This window comes from Protomyctophum bolini (assembly GCF_963924005.1).
Source record: "Protomyctophum bolini genome assembly, chromosome: 10".
In the NCBI taxonomy this organism is placed as follows: Eukaryota; Metazoa; Chordata; class Actinopteri; order Myctophiformes; family Myctophidae; genus Protomyctophum; species Protomyctophum bolini.
In genome coordinates this window covers 38,483,690-38,505,054 of record NC_137871.1, presented here as the reverse complement: position 1 = coordinate 38,505,054, position 21,365 = coordinate 38,483,690, and the positions used below count along the sequence as shown (strand labels likewise).

Below are 21,365 nucleotides of genomic sequence, written 5' to 3'. Positions count from 1 at the left end.
ATGTGACTCTGTCATACGATGAAGTATAAATCTGGCCTTGCTCCTGCATTCGTCGGCCAAGCTCAGCAGCTCTCGGAGCCTCCCTCCGCCCCCACACCCCTTATTACCAGCCCATACTCGCATGGGCTTCGGCTCAAAATCTTTTCTGCCAGCGGAGAGCTTAAGGTAGGCTGAGCGTCCGTTCCCCAGAGAACAAGAGGGAGGGTTGGAGACGGAGGTCCAGAGCAGCTTTACTTGCTCAGGAGCGAGGCCAAGGGGTGTCTGGGGGTCGGCTTTAGGAGGGCTGGATGAGGTGGACAGTGGAGGGGGTCAGCCAGGGATAGCCACTGTTCTTTTGTGTCTCAGACGTATTTTAACAGCAGGGAGCGGGACGGATTAGAGGCTGGATGGGAGAGTGGGGACACCGAAACACAATGCAGACAAGCGTGGGTCAATCTCCAGAATGAGAGCACATACTCTATGGCAATCCACCCTGAGCTCTAAACAATGCCTCAAGATATTCACAAGGATATAAGCTTCCCGGTGTTGTCTTACGCCAAGCTTATCTCCATTGTTTTGGCAACATGGTGTGCATAGCGCATCCCATTCGGCCAAGATGTTGAAACACACACTTTTAATAAGGTAGCATATTCCACACATGTCTTTAAAAAAAGAATTATCCAGAATACTCATATTTAAGTATTTATTTGGCACACAATAAACTGATGAAACACGATTTCATTTAGTGTAAGCAAGCAGCGTTCATTAGAGAGTATGATTTGGCATGGTTTCTTTCTTTTAATACTGCAATTCATGTTGCAACATGTTGAAATGTGTTCACAAACTAATACTACGTTGGCTATACTGCTCTTATCTTTAGTATACTGCAGTAAGTTATAGCAGGGGTCTTGATGGACCCACTAAACACTAAGGTACGACACTACACTATTGTCAACGAACTGTTGAAAAAAGAGCTTTCTCGCTAAACTAGTTCCACCAGTACAGACAGGGTGAGGTGTCACCAAGGAGAGTGTCTGTTTCCATCCAGAATAGATAATGCACTCTCGCAATGGACTCCATTAACCACCAGAACCCTAGTGTCCCCATTCTGGGTGTGTCATAATAGGTGGACATGGTGAAAATGGCTGATCCCAGTTGTATAAGATTTACATAAGATTTAAGTGGTTGAAGTCTTTGTCACATTTCATTGACATTAATGGAAGTCTTCTTTCTTTCTTTCTTTCTTTCTTTCTTTCTTCCCTGAATGTAAACAGATTGCACATTAAATATAGTGAGACAGACAGTACACCCACCGTTGCTGTCTGCGCAGATCATAAGGCTCCGTCAGCATATAAAAAGTATGTCACCATGGCTACTGTACAGAACATGGGGTCTAGACATAGAGGTGTTATACAATGCAAGACACTGGAAAACACTGGTTCTGACAGAACCTGTGGTTAATAAAAAAGAAAAGAAAACTCCCAATTGGACCCATAATAATGTTCTTTAAGCTCCCAGAGTTAAATGTAGAGTATTACACTGGCTTGTCTTCTGTGTCGAGGTGAGGATCATTTAACCCAAAGGTCTGATCCTCATAAGCGGAGTTTTACATTTTATACAATACATTACAATTTACTGTGCCAGACTATGCCATTAATATACCATACAATAGCGACTCAAAGCAGCGACCACTATCTGACAGTATTTGTTTTTCATTGCGACTGACATGTCCGTCAGTCAGTCAGTGTATCACTCAAAAACCTATCACTCACTAATTAGCACACATTTAACGCGTCAATAAAAGAAAAAGAAAAGGCCATATATGGGCATTCCCAGACCTTCTCGCCCTCAGGGCGTCTTACTAGTAATAGGCTAATGGGCTAAAAAGGATTGTTTGTTTTTTCCCAGTAATCTTTGTGGGGAATTCTAATCAAATAGGCTTCTTGTGACCACAGTGTTTTTCTCCAAGATCGAAGGATATCCATGTTTATTGCAGAGTTTCTAAAAGAATGATCATTCACGCTATTGGTAGCTAACATACGGTAACACATGAAGTAGTAGGAAGAAGTCCAGAACTTCCGTCAATAAAATGTCAGATGACCACTCTAAAATGAATTTAAAACAAAACCTAAATAGAATTCAGATTTATTACTTACGATTTATATTTCTATTTGTCAGTTAAAAAGTGCATGTAAGAAAGAATATTTTACTGAACATATTTTGACTCAGCTGTAGTGACGGGCTGACGGCCCCGACCACCAGGAGGGGCAATGCCCTTCCAGCCCCCTAAACCCCCCCCATAAAATCCACGCATGCTGATCCTACACTGCAAGGATGAGTGTCTCAGAATGTACAATATTCATCCGACAGTCCATTTATTCGCTCTCAGAGTTAAATCAACCCTCTGGTTTTTAGCAGTGTGGTAAATATAGATGGAGGGGACAGACGATGCCAGAGGTTGGGTGCACGCAAGCTGAATAATTCTCTGATGTTCACATGCAGATGCACACAGACAGTTACATTCAAAGGCCCGTGTAAACATCTATGCATGCATGCTAGTGTGCACACATGCATGCTAGTAGTGTGCATACATGCAAGACATATGGGTCAAATGGCATTTTCCAAACAATTCATACTGACATAATTTGGATAGTGTGAATCAAAGCGTATAAGGTCTGTGTGTGACACAGCGATGCACCCTGATTGCACTACAGACCACGCCTCATTTTAACTCCAACGTGGGACGGCTGCCAGTTAATTTGTTATCTTAACAACCGCACCGGACGGAAGATAATGAAGATAATTGCGCTGCCCCTTTGCGCCGATTTGTGCCATATAGAGTCTATAGACTACTACGCACGTACGCACGCACGCACGTGTACACCACACACACACACACACACACACACACGCACACGCACACGCACACGCACACACACAGAGAAGAGGCTATATGGTGACAGAGTTAGACATTGGTTGAAGCATCACTCATGCAGCTGACAGGCTACAGAGATTCAGGCAAAACCACTGAAGGCCAAGGGGTCAGGACAAGGGTATGAGCAGCATGCCTTTGGCACGCGCGTGTAGCACACACACACACACACACACACACACACACACACACACACACACACACACACACAGATTTCTGCACATTTAATGCACCCGCATGTCCCTGATGCAGGCCTCACCTCCCCTGGAGCTACGACAGGGCTGCAGTGCCCCACAAACCCCCCCCTCCCCCCCTCCCGTGTCCGTCCCCGTCCCCGTGTCCCGTCCCAGCGAGTAGGCCAATGTCAAACCTGTAAACTACTGTACCGCCGATGGCCCACAGCGTCACAGAGGCCACACGCAACTTACTGGCTCTCCAAGTTTCTCTCCTCTTTCTAATGTGGTGTCTATTTATTTCTTTGTCACAACAACGATGTTTGCCTCGTACCTGCTTGTGCTTGCACATTTTCTCAGCTTTCTGCCTTTGTGTCACTTTCTTTCGTGAACACATTGGTTCTCCTCATTTAATCTTCATTCGTCTCCTTCCCTTCGTCCCCTAACCACATGCTCAGACACAAACAGATGTGTGTGTATTTATAGCACACTACATTGCTAATTGGGTATTATGAATGGAGTGCGCTTAGCTGACGTGGGAGACTTCCTACATCATCTCTCTCTCTCTCTCTCTCTCTCTCTCTCTCTCTCTCTTCTCTCTTTCTCTCTCTCTGTCTTTCTAGCACACACACACACACACACACACACACACACACTTCTGCACACTGCACACGCGATGAGGATTGGACAGCGTCTCCAGAGACGTAGAAGGAGCCATGTGTCCCTGACATGCACAACACCAACTGCCCTGCCAGATGTGACTCTCTTTATCCTTGTTTCACTCTTTCTGTTCTGCTCTCGTTTTTGCCCCTTCTCTTTGTCACTCCCTTGGCATGCTGTTCTTGTTTGCGTTAGCATCCGGTCATGAGCTCGGACTTTCCAGGCAGGGGGCTGTGTGTGTGTGTGTGTGTGTGTGTGTGCGTGCGTGCGCGTAGCAGGGAGAGGGTGTGACAGATCTTGGCATCGTTGGTGTACTGTCACTCAGATGAGTCGGTCGCCAGGAGGGGGGGGGGGGGGTTGGGGGGAAGGGACGCGACCCGGGGGGCTTCGAGAGCTGTGACCTCGGCCGACCTCGCGGCCCTCTCTTCAGCTGTGGTGCGTCATGGCGGCCGTGAAGCGTTCCTGCATGGTTGGAGCCGTTGTTGTAAAAGTGACTCGTCTTTAATATGAAAGTGCTTTTAACCCGTTGTGAACCGGGACAAGCATCTGTGTTGTCCTAGATTCTAAACACTTTAACCATTATTTTATACTACTAAAAAAATAGCAGATATACAAGCTCATCAGGATTTGGAAGACATTTGTAGAATCGGCCTCGGTTCTTAATGCGTTAAATAATAATAACAAACTATTTCTTATTTGATTAAAGTAAGGCTGGGAGGAAAAGTGTATCCCACATAATGTGAGAAGTTGGGGGGGGGGGGGGGGGGGGGCGTGTCTGGGTAGACAAGATGTGTGCACATGAGGAAGTGAGTGGTAAACAGGAAGCAAGTCCCAACCGGTAGGAAATAAATACAAAGCAGAGAACGGCACACTCACATCCTGTATCTCTGCATAATAACCCTTTGTTTAGTGCCAGTCAATGTGACGAATCAGATTCTGCTATTTTCTGCTAATCTGCTAAATCTGCTATTTTCACACAATGTTGACCTACTGTATATGACATGCCCAGAATATTAGGGACGCTAGGGTTCGTAGTGTAAGAGTGTGTATGCGCAGTGGCACATAATGGGACATAATGAGAAGCTTCTCTTCTCCTATACTGATGAGCATTGCTTTCAGCCCAGTAACAACAAGATCTGTTGAAGATCCATTATCACGTGTGCAGAAAATGTTTGTCTCACCAGCGGGGTGAGAGGTGCTGCCAATGCGTTTTGGTACCGTTTTATCGCTACTTCAGCAGCCGTACAACAATATTCCTCTTCTGTTACTGCCTGGTAATACTTTCATTTTTGGCCAGGCGTTTGGTGCCACTCTGAGCTTGGTGCCCAGGCCTGCAGCCCTTGGTGCCACCCTGAGCTTGGTGCCCAGGCCTGCAGCCCTTGGTGCCACCCTGAGCTTGGTGCCCAGGCCTGCAGCCCTTGGTGCCACCCTGAGCTTGGTGCCCAGGCCTGCAGCCCTTGGTGCCACTCTGAGCTTGGTGCCCAGGCCTGCAGCCCTTGGTGCCACCCTGCAGCTTGGTTCCCAGGCCTGCAGCCCCTGCAGCCTGTGCATTACTATAAGTCGGGGCTGTCAGTCACATAAGCCTAGAAGACTCTTCAAATGGAGTGTAAAGTAATGTACAAAGAAACACTTTTGTGGATTTTACTGTTAAACTCCTGCCTTTTTAAAATCCGTCTTTGCATGCACCTTTGCTCCGCTCTGAGTCTGATGCAAACCGCTGGTGCACTGCACAGCTCAATGGTTTCCCCCATTCTGTTTGTGCTGGTAATATCAGAACCTCACACAAGTTACACAGAACTTCATGAGTTTTTCTCCTGATCAGTATCTGATCACGGGGCTTCTTGGATCCTCTCGGGTATTACACATAATGATAAACAGACTCAATTGGACCACAGACTATTCTAAAACATGGACCAAACCTTGCACGGGTCTCGAGTGTGTTTTACCATTTCCTCCCCTGTGGAATAGCACTATACATGAGTTGATAACAGCGATACGATACGTACCACGATACATGGTTGACAATACCATAAATGGACGATATTGGTTCATTATGGCCATACGATACGATTCAATGATTTGAAATCGATACATATTTAGCAAAGAAATTAAATCTGTGTGAAACGTGGATGTAGTATGTATGTATAGGCTATTATTATACCCACCAAAATCTGATGGATCAGACTGATACACACCACACCACTATAAATAAATATATAGATAAATACATTCCAATACTGTTTTGGTATTCTGGTCTGGAAAAAATATTTTTGCCCTTGCCTATTTTTCTGACCATGCGTTCTTTTGGCCTGCACAGAGCAGTGTGTTTGTATCCCTGGGATCCGTGACGCTGGGCCATGACTAGCTATAGGCCTACTTACAGAGCAGTGTGTGTTTGTATCCCTGGGATCCGTGACGCTGGGCCATGGCCCATGACTAGCTATAGGCCTACTTGTATCCCTGGGAACCGTGACGCTGGGCCATGACCAGCTATAGGCCTACTTGCACAGAGCAGTGTGTGTTTGTATCCCTGGGATCCGTGACGCTGGGCCATGGCCCATGACTAGCTATAGGCCTACTTGTATCCCTGGGAACCGTGACGCTGGGCCATGACCAGCTATAGGCCTACTTACAGAGCAGTGTGTGTTTGTATCCCTGGGATCCGTGACGCTGCGCCATGACTAGCTATAGGCCTACTTGTATCCCTGGGATCCGTGACGCTGGGCCATGACTAGCTATAGGCCTACTTACAGAGCAGTGTGTGTTTGTATCCCTGGGATCCGTGACGCTGGGCCATGACTAGCTATAGGCCTACTTGTATCCCTGGGATCCGTGACGCTGGGCCATGACTAGCTATAGGCCTACTTACAGAGCAGTGTGTGTTTGTATCCCTGGGATCCGTGACGCTGGGCCATGACCAGCTATAGGCCTACTTGCACAGAGCAGTGTGTGTTTGTATCCCTGGGATCCGTGACGCTGCGCCATGACTAGCTATAGGCCTACTTGCAGGCATGAGGCACAGTGCCAGTGTCCTGTCATGCTGTGTGCCCTGCTAAAAACATTAACCCTGCTCAGGCGAACACATGGGGGTGATGAGCTGTTCCCCAAAGACTTCCACCTCCGACCGACTATGGTGCAGTCGGAGGTGTAGACTATAAGGAGATGAGAGGTGTTTTGCCAAAGTGGTTGTTTTATATCAGAAGCTGTGTTTGTTAGATTCATTACAATGTCAAACAACTTTGATAGTCTACCCTTGATGTAGTGCATAATGTTGTGTGTGTGTGTGTGTGTGTGTGTGTGTGTGTGTGCACACATGTTGCTTGGCTTCATGTACTGTATGTTTGTGTGAGCCATATTCTGGCTCATATTTCACAAGTTGTCTTACAGTTCCGACATGGTATCAATTTCCCATTAACTATAGTCTAGTGTATTATGATTGGTCCAAAGCTGAAATCCATCATTCATCAAGCGGGTAAAAGAGATACATCATGCTGACATGATGACAATTCAAAGTCATCTAAATTAACCTTGATGTCAGCCACTTAATGATTATATCCTATCTATCTCGTCTGTCTGTCTGTCTGTCTGTCTGTCTGTCTGTCTGTCTGACTGACTGACTGACTGTGACTGCGTGCGTGTGTGCTCGTGCGTGCAGTGCCTTTGTCTTCATGCTTACCTCATGTCTTTTGATTCTGCGTCCATACATCTTTGTTGAGGTGTTTGATTCTGCGTCCATACATCTTTGTTGAGGTGTTTGATTCTGCGTCCATACATCTTTGTTGAGGTGTTTGATTCTGCGTCCATACATCTTTGTTGATGTGTTTACAATTAGTCCCCTATAGGTATATGCAGGGGGGAAACACATGTTTTTGCATACGTTTCAAAGTACTATTAATCACTATCTTTTCAAGAAGCCATGTTATATTTTCATGCAATTGCTGCAAAACACATTAAACAGTGAATGCACTTAAATCTATCTGGAATTGAAACAAATGCAATATGCAACTGCTATTTTTCTCCATGGCTGACCTATTTGGTAGGAAAATCATTGAGTGCTATTGTTGGAGTTTCTCACACATACGTATATTTCATGAAAAGAAACACACATATCGTCTCTGTCAGGTCGAAACATTGTATGTCCAAAACCGTGTGTGTGTGTGTATGCGTACGTGCTTGCTCGTGCGAAAATAGCGCACATACATTACGAGCTCACAAGGTGTAGCGATGGCGACGCGTTGTGAGCTTAATGTAGAACGTCTATTTTCAAATGTAGACAGTAAGTGCTCATGTGGCCTCGTCTCTCTTTTGGGGGCTTGTTTTCCGACCTAGACCTTGGTTGCTTATTTTGCTCACAAGATCTGGCACTACTGCTTGTTGGCACCTGTTCATTGTGGAACCGGGGTGTTCCTCGGAATGTGTTCAGCCCTCCTGGTGGAACTCCTACCTCACTGTCAGGTGAGAAGACTATCAGAAGGGTCCTGCATGTACAGTCAAGTTTATTGGTATAGCACATTTCAACAACTATTTATATACTCCCCCAACCAATAGCAGGGGTTGACATTGACACTGACTGTCACGTCATGCGTACTAAACTCTAAACTCAAGTGTGTGTGTGTGTGTGTGTGTGTGTGTGTGTGTGTGTGTGTGTGTGTGTGTGTGTGTGTTTGTCGTGATGTACAGTACAGACACTAGCATAGCATCTGCAGACCCACCGGCAATAAGAGCCAAGCATGTTTTCGTTAAACAGATTTAACTGAAAGAGGTTGGCATAAAAGTCCCGGGAGGCCTGCCAAAGCAACTTTGCATATATTGTTTTTCTTGTGATTGTTTTATGAGTCATGAAAGTTTGTTTTTCTGTCTCTCTTTTTCACGATGGAATTATTAGTATTTATTTTCAATACGTCAGTGTCTACGTGGTACAACAAGGAGACAAAGAAATTCAATAAAAAAAGATGAAAGAATGTTGATGGTTACGGAGAATGCAGTAGAAAAATAAAATGCTTTTAGCAGAGTTAGGGCCGATTCATACTCCTATTTTACCGCTGTAGAGCCTTGGCTCGTCAGACATTTTCAGTAGCACTGACGTCGCATTGTAGAGCCGAACTGACTTTTATTCGGCTCTAAAATAGGAGTATGAATCGTGCCTTAAAGGAAGTAAAGTAATGTTCTATGTAATGAGTTGACAACCCCAACCACCGCCTTGACTGATGACTCATTGACACACCATTCATTGTCTGCTTTTTAATGCATTCATCACTTTTCTTTTGCAGGCGAGGTCACACCATGCTCTTGGCCTGTTGTCTGCATTAATTGCTTGACGGCTTGGCTTCGGTGCACCTCGCCAGTCACAAAATGAATTTGCAACCCACTGGTTTAGGACCACAGGCAGTTTTTACATTTGCTTTCATTATGGCAGGTGTTAAAATCGAGAGTGTCAGTGTGGAAAGTTTTCGGTCACAGATGAGGGACATGCATTCATAGAATTTCCTGTTCGCACTAATTTGACATGGAGACTGCTTGTAAATCAAAGTGATAGCCTCAGGATGTGGGAAACTCAGGGCTCTGTAGAGACTGGGGAAGCTGTTTGGGAGGTTTGCTGATGAGGGTTTATTTATCATGATTGTATGTATAATGCATAATGGTATGAACTAGTCTACAATCCATAGTACATGCATGTGTTTTGCACAGTAAGCCTGTTTCACTTACAATACAGTAGTAGGCTACAGTATATGCAGTTTTGTAAATTGTGTCTGCGCCAGTGTTGCCAAAACAAATTTCTGTGAAAATGATAAATGGTTGTATATTTGCTAGTGAATGTAGTTAGAGAGAGACACCTAAATCAATGACCTGAATAAATGAATGAATAGGCTTACTACAAACATAATTTAAAATCAACTAAAATGCAAAACAGAAAAGAAAGCATGACAAAACAACAATGTTTAAAAAGGAGTATACTCCACTCTGTGTCCAAAGAAAACATCAATAATAACGACACCCAACATTTTCGCCGAAAACCGTCCGTTTGACGAGCCCAGGCTGCTCTGCTCGTCGCGAGTCTGCAGAACGCCATGCCCAGAACGAGGGTCAACACAGCCCCCCTCATCAGAACACTAAAAACAAACCTAAATATACCATCCCAAATGTGTTTTGTTTTCCCCAGAATGGCAATACTCCGTGCAGACTGGGTTCTTATAGCTCATGACAGCTCAGATTCTATATGGTTCACCCAGAATAATATTGTCATTATTACCTTTTAACACTTAAAGCCCAAGACGGAGATCTCTGCCTAATTAATTAATAACGTTGAATGCCCAGGACTGAGATTAATCAAAAGATGGGATATTACTTGTTTGATAACAGAGCGCACCGCTCTACAGTCTAGGAGCGTCTATTGGGCAACATTCTATGTCATTTCAGGTTGGGCAGTCATCCAAAGTGTTCCCCCTCCATTTTACTGGATGGGAGCAAAAAATTTAAAAACGCAAATAACTCTGAATCTATATCAATGATTCCAATTCTAACCAAAAGATTGTGTTTTTGACGGCCACATCTCTCCTCAAGCTGCTGCAGGCTGCTGACTCCAGGGGTGGGGGGGACATCTTGGGAAATGTGGAGTTTTGCCTGCAGTCTCCTGTGTCACCTCAGAGAGAAATGACCTGGAGTCCTCTGTGCAGCATCAGATCACAATGTGGCCAACTCACCGGGAGTGCCCTGAACAACTCGAGGGAAGCAGGACAGAGTGACTGATTGACTGGCTGAAAGGCTGGCTGAGTGTGATTGAGAAAGACAAAGAGGCGAAAGGCAATGTTGAGAAGGAAAGAAGCTCAAAGTGGTTTGACCAAAAAAAAGGAGACAGAGAGAGAGAGAGAGAGAGAGAGAGTTTGTAGAAAGTGCAGAAAGCAATAGTACATTAGAGGATGGGGTGACTTTGAAAAATGAGAAAGAGAGCGGGATGGTAGTGCGGGAGTTTCACACGAACAAATACTGAGGGGAGATTGAAACTATAGTTTCTTGAGTGCTCTTGGAGAGAGATTGGACAGAACCCAAGAAAAAAGAATAGCCAAAGATACTACATATTCTTTTTTCTCAGCCTTTTCGATTTGCTGCAATTTAATTCCACCTAGATGAAGTCTCATTTTCTAACATTCTCACAGGTGCACACATATTCCTGGAGTTCTTAAAAAAAATAGTCTATAGTGACTCATTAAAAAGTAAAAAGAGAAAAGTGCGTCATTAAAAGGTAAACTAAATAAAGCCAAAATATATATATATTTACTTTTTAATGACTCAGAGGAATAAGAACCTAAACAACTCTAAATCTATCCCATGTTGCCAATAGCACATAAAAACATGAAAAATATAGAAAAAAGGAAAGCAAAGTGTGTTTGTTTGTTTATCAGAAGTCTACTCTGAGGTAACTTTCATCCTGTCTACTTTTACATGAAGCAGAGTGCGGGCATCTGTTGAGAAAGCTTTTCAAAGTGGAGGCCACCACGAGCAAATACATCATAAATTCCTAAGATTGTTGGCATCCCTATTTTGGGCTCGTCATTAATGTCAATTTTCTTTTGGCACAAATGGGTGGGACTGTTATGGAGAGTTATGGAGAGCAAATCTACAAAGTCACACACAACCAAAATACATTTGCTGAAATCTGCTAAAACAGCCAGCATGGCAGCTGCGCATCTGACACAGGAATTGGAGAACATCTCAAATTGGCGTCACAATTCTGACTGTCGTCACAATTAACTTTAAATGTAGGCCTACAAAAAACAGTTTCAATGTGTATCTCCATCCACAGCAGGCCTGCTGCGGATACCTTTGAGGTACGCATCAAAAATGAAACTCTTGCTGAAATGAGTGAAGTAAAATACTTTAGAAAAGTCCCCTGTGGACAAGTGGTGAAAACTAGCCCATGTGCTCATTGCCCATGTGCAATGAGCAATGCAATTGTTTTGTTATGTCCATATCAAATAAATAAACATAAATATATGCAATCTTCAAGTTCACAGTGCGTCGGCATTGTGAACTTGAAGTTCGGATATTTTCAGCAAATCTATTTGATGTACAGGGGGGGGGGGGAAATATATTCCTAATTAGAATACTACAATCCATCTGTACACGTGGTCTAGAAAGATGAAGTAAAACATAATAATGCAAAGCTTTGTCATGACAACATCATTTGTGACAAGAGTGTAAAATCTGCATTATATGCAACACAATGCAGAGACGCATTACAATATCCACACTCCCTCAGCACTCTGCTCAGCTGTTCAGAATGCGAATTTGTTAATTGCATGGGCTGCTTTGTCTCAAGTTCAATCTATTCTGTTTCTATGGCTTATTGAGTGTGTTGCATATCACGCTTTACATATTGCCTATTGTATTCCTTGGCCCCCAGTATTGCTGCTTTTGCGACGGTAGGACGCAGTTTACTATGAAAACCAGCATTACTATTACTAGTACTATTATGTATTATTATTTATTATCACACTATCACAGTTGAAGGCAGAGAAGGCGGAAAGCCAATTCACATGATTATTTTGCCCAGAACGTTCTTCTCATGTGTACTGCCAGGCACACTTTTACCTTTGTTGTCTTATGGAAATAAGATGGAGATTAGATGGGACAGGGATTAACTAGCCTCTCCGAGTCATTCCTCCCCTTTGTCTCCTCCACTAGTAAACTAGCCTTTCAGCAGTAAATCCAGATTATGGAAATGCTCCGGCTATAGATGGAGCCTAATGTGTTTTCAGAAAGCCAATCTAGATGATTCCTCCACAAGTGTGTTGTTGTTCCGTTCCATCCTGACGTTGCTGTGGTGGTGGTGGTGGTGGTTGTTGTTGTGTACATGCAGTACATTCTGGCTCTCACTGTGCAGTCGGTCCCAGAGTGCCTGCTGAGTCCCTCATTATTCTGTCCACTGATAGCCCTGGACTGCTGCCCACACGGCCAATCGTCCAGCCCAGCAGGGAGAGTCTAACCGGTTTGTGTTGTAACATCGATGGGCTCTACGCACACAGAATAACTCTTCCTACTTCCAGGCCGCTTCCCTATACTTCCTTCACAGGTGTTACCGATGAAACTAATTAAGGCTCTGTTCCGTTTAGTTTGCAGTGGTTCTCAGACCCCCATAACTCTGAGAGTGGACACGCAAATGGAACCAAATGGACCGTCTCAGAGTTTGTAACCCACTCAAGGACACTCTGATGGAGACCCACTGGTGTGTTTCCAGTGAGCCGTGTTGGCACAATAACAGCATCTTGACTGTTTGACCAGCATGGTACAGAGCCTTCATTGGTGTCAGCGGTAACACTAGCCCAAGTTCTTTCCAAAATGGCGTGTGTGCATAGAGCCCTTTCTTGTGTCAATGTATAGTAGAAATAATAATAATAATAAGGGTAATAATAATAATAATAATAATACATGCTTTTGTTAAACACAATGTGCGCTACTCCTATAAGCCAGAACGTTGCGCCAGTACCAAATTATAGCCTTCCATATTTGACCCAGATTCTCATTCCAGGCTATGCATCGGCGCAGAATGGTTTCACTTTCTTAGCGTGATCGAAGTTGTCTCATTTTGAGGAGAAAAGGGACTATTAAGCGTGCACGCGGCCGTGTGCGCGTCGGATCCGTGTGGAGGCTGTCTAACATGTGAGCAAAAATGTATATACAGTATATATATATTTTTTACTATTGAAAGGAAGACGTATTTTTACGTTCTGGCACAGGTGGGGGTGGAGAATAAAACAACAGAAAAAAACGGACGCTCGATTCCTAAGGCTTCTGGGAAACCGAGGCTCAATGCATTGCCTTCTGGGAAACCGAGGCTCAATGCATTGCCTTCTGGGAAACCGAGGCTCAATGCATTGCCTTCTGGGAAACCGAGGCTCAATGCATTGCCTGTGGTGCGTGTCGGCCGCTTCCTGCTTGATCTGTTCCCTGTTTGTTTTGCATCGCCGCGGTGGTGGAATCCCCGATTCAAACACAAACTATGGGAGTATTTTCAGGCGGATTTTCGTGAAACGGACGTGCATGCGAGACGGATGCTTCTTCAAAGGTTAGTGAAAAACTAGGCAGTCAATGGGGCATTGTGATTGATTATAACGGCGCTAAAACTGTTACAAGTCACACAAGGACACTTAGACACAAGGACACAAGTAAAATATGATCAACATATCCATCCATCCCATCCATCTTCAACCGCTTATCCGTAGTCGAGTCGCGGGGGCAACAGCTCCACCAGAGTGCTCCAGACTTCCCTCTCCAGAGCAACATTAGTGACTTCCTCCTGGGGTATCCCGAGACGTTCCAAGGCCAGTGAGTCGATGTGTTTCCTCCAACTGCGCCTTGGTCTGCCCCGGGGTCTCCTCCTAGTGGGACGTGCGTCGAAGGCCTCCCTAGGGAGATCAACATAGTCTAACCTTATTTTGTATGGTCTGAAAGATCCCCTCCTTAACTTCTTTGTCATTGATTCTTACTATGCCGTTCTGTCATCTGTCTGCGTTCTCAGTAATCTTTATCAATTTGCACACTTTTACTTACAATAGTGAACATGTGTGTCTTGTGAAATCATCAATGAAGTATTAAACTCCTCCCGAAAATCTGCCCTTCATCCAAACGCCTCAGATAAGCTACGTAATTTATCAGTGTTGCCTTGTGTGATAAAGCATAAAATAGGTTTATCACAAGTAATAGCCGATGTAATACCAGCACAGAGAGAGCATCATTTTAGAAACTACCTCAGGAGACTTTTTTTTCTCCTCCATCCTATCAAACCTGATTTTTATCAGATAACCCAGACGAGATTGATTTCCATTCTGCTGCTCTTTCAAAAGAGCAGAGACTACACAACAACAAAATCTGATTTTTGTATTTATTCATGCTGAATTTCCAAAACGTCTCCATAGAGTCGTCTGCACATACCGGTACTGTTGAATTTGAAGGATGCTTCGTGGGGGCTATATTTCAAACAGCACAACGAGGTCAGGAACAACGAGGTATCTTTGCTTTTTTTTTTACTCATGTACAGTATTAACATACTATAGGAAACTTTACGTATCGGACAGTATACTAAAAGACTGCAAAGGTATTCATTTTAATTAGTTGGAATTTGTGGATTTTGTTTCTAAGATGGTATAGTTACGTATGGTATCAAAATGGTTAAAGAGCTGATTCTGTAACTATACTGAAAAATAAAGTGAGGTTGAGCAAGGCAATATCCTTAACGTTCTTCCCTTGGCAGCCTTGCCACTCAGACCTCTCTGTTGAGAGATCATGGAGAAATGTTAAAATAGGAATAACTACATGATGTACTTATACACTATACAAGATCAGCCCAGAGATACCTTAACTGTGGGAATTGGTTCTCGCTGCATTTAGCTTCTGCCACGTCTATTCAGCCGTCAGAAGTTATATTTTTGAACACCCCAGATTCACAACCCTTGCACTAGAACTAAAATCGACTAGGCTAATCTTTTTACCCCGGCAGTGGGGTCCAAAGTCGGGGAAGTCATTCTTGGCAGTAAAGGAGTTTTAAAGGGGGTTTAAGTGATATTTGTTTTGTTAAAATATGAATTGTTAAATGTCTCTATATTCCGATATGAGTTATGAGTATTTGTTCAGCAACATGGTTCTCTGCAGTCTCCCCAGCTTTTCAGTACACTCAAACAGCATACAGGATAAACAAGAGCAGTAGGACGTCATGAAACAAAACGATGAGCAGACACATTTAAAGATCTTAGTGTGGTTCTCTCTCCTGATTGGATGAAACTAGCCCAAAAGCACCCTTCATGGCTTTTGACCCCATCCTACGTAAACACCGCAAAGCGCCATCTGTCAACAACGTACCAAAAACAATTGTCTTGTCTGTGTCATTACACATATACGTTTATGCTACAACAAACACGACCAGATGGTATTTTAGTAATGGACAAAAATAGTACACGCCAGAAATGACATGTCCAAGACAAGTTTTCTTTTTCTTTCTTTCTTTCCTCTTTATTTATAGAGGAAAGCCCATTGAGCCCTGATCACAGCATATAAAACACAATACATATAGATATATTGAAAAGAAAATTATAATAATGTTAAATAATAAATATTTGAAACACATTACAACGTCACAGATGCAAATAAATATGTTACATGAAACAGGTGCAGTCACTATGTATCGTGTCCTCAGGCACCCTACAGGTATGTCTCTAGACCAATCGAACCAGTTTCAGACAGTCCTGAAATGACGTGAAAGCAAGTCGAACATTGATGAAAACAAACAGCAGAGATGTGTACAATTCCAGAACAATTGAGATAGAAGACCTGAGTCAATGCGCAGCGAGAAAGGTTATGTTTGTGGGTCAGATGGAGTGAATGAAGACTCTTTCTATCTCAATGCTGCATACAATGTACAAGTTTACAACGCTGCAGTGAGCCGTGCTATTGATGTGGGTAGGCAGGGTGTGGCGGCCGATTGCTGTTGTGGCCAAAATATGGGTAAAAAATATATGAATATTATTGTTAGAACTGTCAAATGTCTGTGTGATGGAAACACACGAAATGCACCCTTATCTAGTATAGGATTGGTATCCCGACCTGGAAATGCATTTTTCCGTTTACTGAGTTGGAGATATGGGGAGACCCCTTTAACTGAAAAACTAAACAAAAAAAAATGTCCAACTATTGGAATAATAATTAAATTGCCAGTGTTGTTTGCTATTGAACTTTAATTTTATTAATAACTTAAAAATACAATAACATTTTCTCTAACAAAACAAATATCACTTACACTTTAAAGAAACGATTTAAATGTGATCATCATTACTTTACTTCCGAGTTAAGGCCAATCCCACACAGTATTCATATTGCAGTATCCTGCAGTGTAAGCTCATTGGTTTCTGAGACAGACACGGAAACACTATTTCCTTAAGCATTTCCCACGGTGCGCCGCTTCCCTTAAACACTACAACTACACCACGCTCTGAGGTGCGTTTACCCACCCACGAGGCGCACGTCCCCGGGCTCTTGTGTCAGTGCGGTGACCCACTTGCAAGGATAACATCTGGAAGAGGTGGTGGCTTGGAAAAGAGGAGCAGGAGGAGGAGAGGAGAGAGAGAGAGAGAGAGAGAGGGAGGGGTCACAGGGAAGTGCCGTTTCTGTCTTACAAATACACCCGGCAGGGGGTAACCTCTGGATCAGCAGATAGCGTGTCGTATAGGTGCTAAGCAGGGATGGTGTCTGACCGCGTGTCTCACTCCAGATGCTACCGCGGGGTGGGGGGGGTGGCAGGAGAGGAGGAGAGGCTGTGGAGGCTGAGGGAAGTGGCTGGGCCTTCTTCCTAGAGCAGCTGTTGGCAGGTCAGAGGTGAGGTTTGGGGATTAGAGCGAGGGCTCATCTCCCTGTGATTAGAAATAGGGAAACAGATTGAACGTGGGCCTCAGCGGGCTCCCGCGGATCTGTGTCCTCCTGTATTGAAAACTCACCTCATGGCACTGTGTGTGTGTGTGTGTGTGTGTGTGTGTGTGTGTGTGTGTGTGTGTGTGTGTGTGTGTGTGTGTGTGTGTGTGTGTGCTACTACAGTGTTAGAAAGGCTAGTGACATCGACATGTCTCAAACACACGCTTGTATTGGGCAGAGACATAATCCCAAGGTCAAGGCAGACCTCATATGCAGTACAAGACCCGTTCTCCATAGATGACATTGCAATATTAATCAATCTCAGAAAAGCTGCTGTAGGTCCTATAGATAGAGGGTATGCGCGTGACATCATCATCATAACCGGAAGTTACGCGGTTAACGCCTACTGAGTGTCAAAAAACTACTTTCTGGCCTTGACAGCCCATAGTGTACATCCAAACAGAAAAGTCCTATCTGATTGCATCAAACAACGAATCAAATCAAACAAGTCGATTTGTCACTCACTTTATGCATGACATACAAAACTGCAAGGGGATTAGCCCTCACTACAGTCACACACACACGCACACGCACATGCACGTGCACACGCATGCACGCGCACACTGACACATGCACGTGCACACGCATGCACGCGCACACTCACACATGCACGTGCACACATGCACGCGCTCATGCACGCACACACGCATGCTGTACGCACGCGCACACACACACACACACACACACACACACACACACACACACACACGCCCTCCGTGCCAAGTAGTAATGTTGTCACACTTGAGCACAGGTTCACTGCCCTATTATTACATTAGAGCACCGCGGTCGTGTCTCTCTTGCCAAGGGCAGTGAGCAGAGGATCAACAGAAACACTGAGTGGGAGGTCTTTAGTCTTCTCTGAGTGTTCACAATGCTTTCAGAGCACAGAGAGAGCCAATCACTGTGTAAGTGCTCTATAGCTCATCATTGTAAACAGCCCTGCTCGCAGCAAGCATGTGCTTCAGAATGCTGAGCGCCATAATCTCTCTGTCCCATCTGAGCCCCGGTGGCCTGTTGCCATACAGACACTTTTCACACTTCTATTAACTTGGTTTACGTGGCCATGTTAAACCTGCCATCTATACCGTATATACAGCTATAGCCATCCCATTGTTTTGTTTTGTTTTGTTTTCCGCTCCTTTGCTCACAGCGTCCATTAGGGATTACAAATTCATGCTGCTCTCGGAACTCATCGTTTCTGTGAAGTAGTTTTAAGGCATAATTAATGTTGGGTTTTGCATTACACTGTTGGAATGTATGGAACTTGTTCTCTTAATCTCTTATCTTTTTCACTAATTAACTCAGTGTCAGTTTTACCCCATCGTTTGCTTACTTATTTTGTTATAAATAGTTGTGCATTTTTTTCTCCTTACATTTATGCCCTTGCTTTTTATTTTATTTATTTTTTAAACTTTTTTGTGAGACACTTTGCATGGAATGTGTTCATGCGTTCCATAACCTAAGTGGTAAGACGTTCGTATCTATCCTCCCATAGGTGCAGCATCGGACGCTGATCCGGAGATGGGGGCCGGACAAAAAAGACTGCCTTAAGACAAAACTAAAGACTCAAAGAACGCCTAAATCGTCTTTTTTTTCTCCAAATAAAAAAAAAGAAAGAAAGAAAGAAAGAAAAAAAATCCAGTCCAGTTTTCCCCCAGTTCTCTGCTGCAGTTCTAAGGAGTTCTTTCTTCCCTGCCCCTTTGCCTGTGGTCCCAAACTGCTTTTTTCGCTTGATGTTTCTCAAAGTCTTGGTACATTTTTCCACTGAGGAGAATCAGAAGACAGGCAAAATGGATGAAGGCAAAGCACTTTTCTTAGGGGGGGGGGGGGGGGTGGGGGGGGGGAGACTTATAATGTGAAAATGAAAACACTTGTTTGGTCTTTTTCGGAGGACGGGATTGGCAGTCGGGTCACGTTCTTCGAGGTCTCTATCCTCCCTTGGTATTTTTGGAGTTTGTACCTTTTGTGGATCCTGCCTCCTTTCTTCATGTGGATGTAATCAATACCCCAGAGAACCTATTCTGATATGCTGGTGGAATATCAGTCCTCAATGTTTTTCTTGTCCTTGCTCTTTTTTTTCAGGCTGCTTTTTTGCAGTCCTTTTTTTGTGGGTTCTCTGTCTGGACTCTTTCCAATTGTGTTTTTGGGGTCCGTTTTTTTTAAGGGGTGGACTATGCTCCCTTCACTGAACTATACTTCTCACCTCTTTTTGCCAATGTTTTTGGTGCCCTGGTGCCTGTTCTTGAAGACTGTCAGGGTATTATGGACAGGGTGAACGACAGGTATAGAGCCAGCTCCCGCAACATATCCCTAGAAACTCCAAACTACAGGAGGAAGGGACAGTAAATTGGTTTTGAGTGGCCAATAAGCTCCACGCGACCTCCCTCACTTCTTTCTTTGTCTCTCTGTCTGTCTGTCTGTCTCTCTCTCTCTCTCCCTCTCTCCCTCTCTCCCTCTCTGTCTCTCTCTCAGACACACACACACACACACACACACTCGCACGCGCACGCACGCAGTGTCTTTCTGCCTGCTTAGCACTTAGCACTGCTGCATATTTGAACCAAATCAGCCCTCAATCTTCTCTCTATTTTTCTCTCTCCGACTGTCCGCACTCACCCAAAAAGAAAAGGAATCTCTTTAGTGAGAAGCGACGAAAGAGTAATTTGTTTTGAGAGCTGGCTCGCCAATCTAGGCATTACAGCGTAGATCCCAGAGATGGATAATGAAGGTATTTGGCTGTGTCCGCTCGGGGCTTCTCTCCTGGGAACACAATGGTCGGAGAATATTGCAAAGCCTAAGACTCTATTACCACCTGTATCCTTAGAAGCTTGTATACATGGACGGCAATCAATAAAATGAAACCTAATATGAAAGCAAGCTAAGCTAAACTAATAACGTCTATGAGCTGGTTCCTTAGGGTGGCAGCGTGTTGAAAAACAAAACAAAAAAACTGAACAAAATGGCTTAGTAGCTGACTGTAAACTCATGAATCTTAGTCTGGACACTTTGTATGTATGTAAAACAATGTAAAGAGTGTTTATTATCAAGTCTAATGGTATGTTTATGGGGCATACATTGTATAATGGTGTATAGACCACGTTTTGTTTTTGAGCACATGAATTGATTATAGGACAGTTTTATTTTTAATTTATCTTTTTCTTTTTTTAAATATAATCAGTGATGGTTTAGTGTGTATTAAGTGGTGGGTGGGGGATGGGGGGTGAGAATCAATGCTCCTCTGCTGTGTGTGTGTGTGTGTGTGTGTGTGTGTGTGTGTGCGCGTGTGTACCGTAGACCAGTCCTAGATGGTCTAGATGGGTGTGTTAGACTCAGTCTTAACAGGGTCACAAAACGTAGACAGTCTTAGAGAGGTCAGGTACACTTTGTCCAGAGGAACACTACTGTACCTGTGAATGTACTTTGTATTCAGAGATTTTTATTACGAATAAATAAATAAACACTAACATGCTGCAACCTTTCCTTCACATTCAATGTTTTTGGAGGACTTTAATCGGACGAATCTGTTTGGACATGCATGTTGTCCTACGTTAGACTAAAGCCCAAACCACACCAAAGGGTCGGGTCGGGATTTAAGGTAAACCACACCAATGCTACTCATTGAGTCACAAGGAGTTGCATTGGTGTGGTTGACCTTAAAACAACTTTTTGTCTCGACCCGACCCGTTGGTGTGGTTTAGGCCACATAGACAACATGGTCATCTTGGATCATAATTAGGTACACACACATAACACACGTGCGTACGATCATGGGCGCTCGCGCATGTGCGTACGACTACGTGCGTGAGCGCACACACACACACACACACACACACACACACACACACCAAAATACCTACCTCTAATTGCAATGCAGACCCACGTTGTATTTACTGCCCGCTCACACTTCCTGCCTGCCCCGGGTCTGTTTCCTGCGTGTGCAGCGGCTCTGCATAATGAGTGGCAGGGCTGAAGTGAGCCATGTGGTCTTTGATTAAAGAGGGCAGTGTCCTGGTCAGTGTAATCTACCACTGCCCTGCTGGTTGGTTAAGTGCTGTGATTACAGCCTGTCTCGTGACTCTGTGAACTGGTGACACGCAGCGGAGGAGAGCGACACGCCCGCTTCATTATGGCGCTGCGCCTCGGCCCGGAAAGGGCAGGGCTTTGTT

At 44.2% G+C, this 21,365-nt stretch overlaps 1 protein-coding gene across 3 annotated transcripts in view; it reads left to right on the top strand.

Annotated features, from left to right (window-relative positions):
* The window catches only part of pcdh1b (protocadherin 1b), a 249,091-nt gene that overhangs the window by 197,357 nt on the left and 30,369 nt on the right, over window positions 1–21,365 (top strand). The window contains exon 5 of one of the 3 annotated variants that reach the window (XM_080774558.1): window positions 18,695–18,896. The exons of the other annotated variants lie outside the window; for them this stretch is intronic. Coding sequence (XP_080630684.1) covers window positions 18,695–18,713 — 19 coding nt within the window. The 3' untranslated portion in view covers window positions 18,714–18,896. Of the gene's footprint in view, window positions 1–18,694; window positions 18,897–21,365 lie in introns of those variants that run through there. 3 annotated transcript variants of the gene reach the window in all.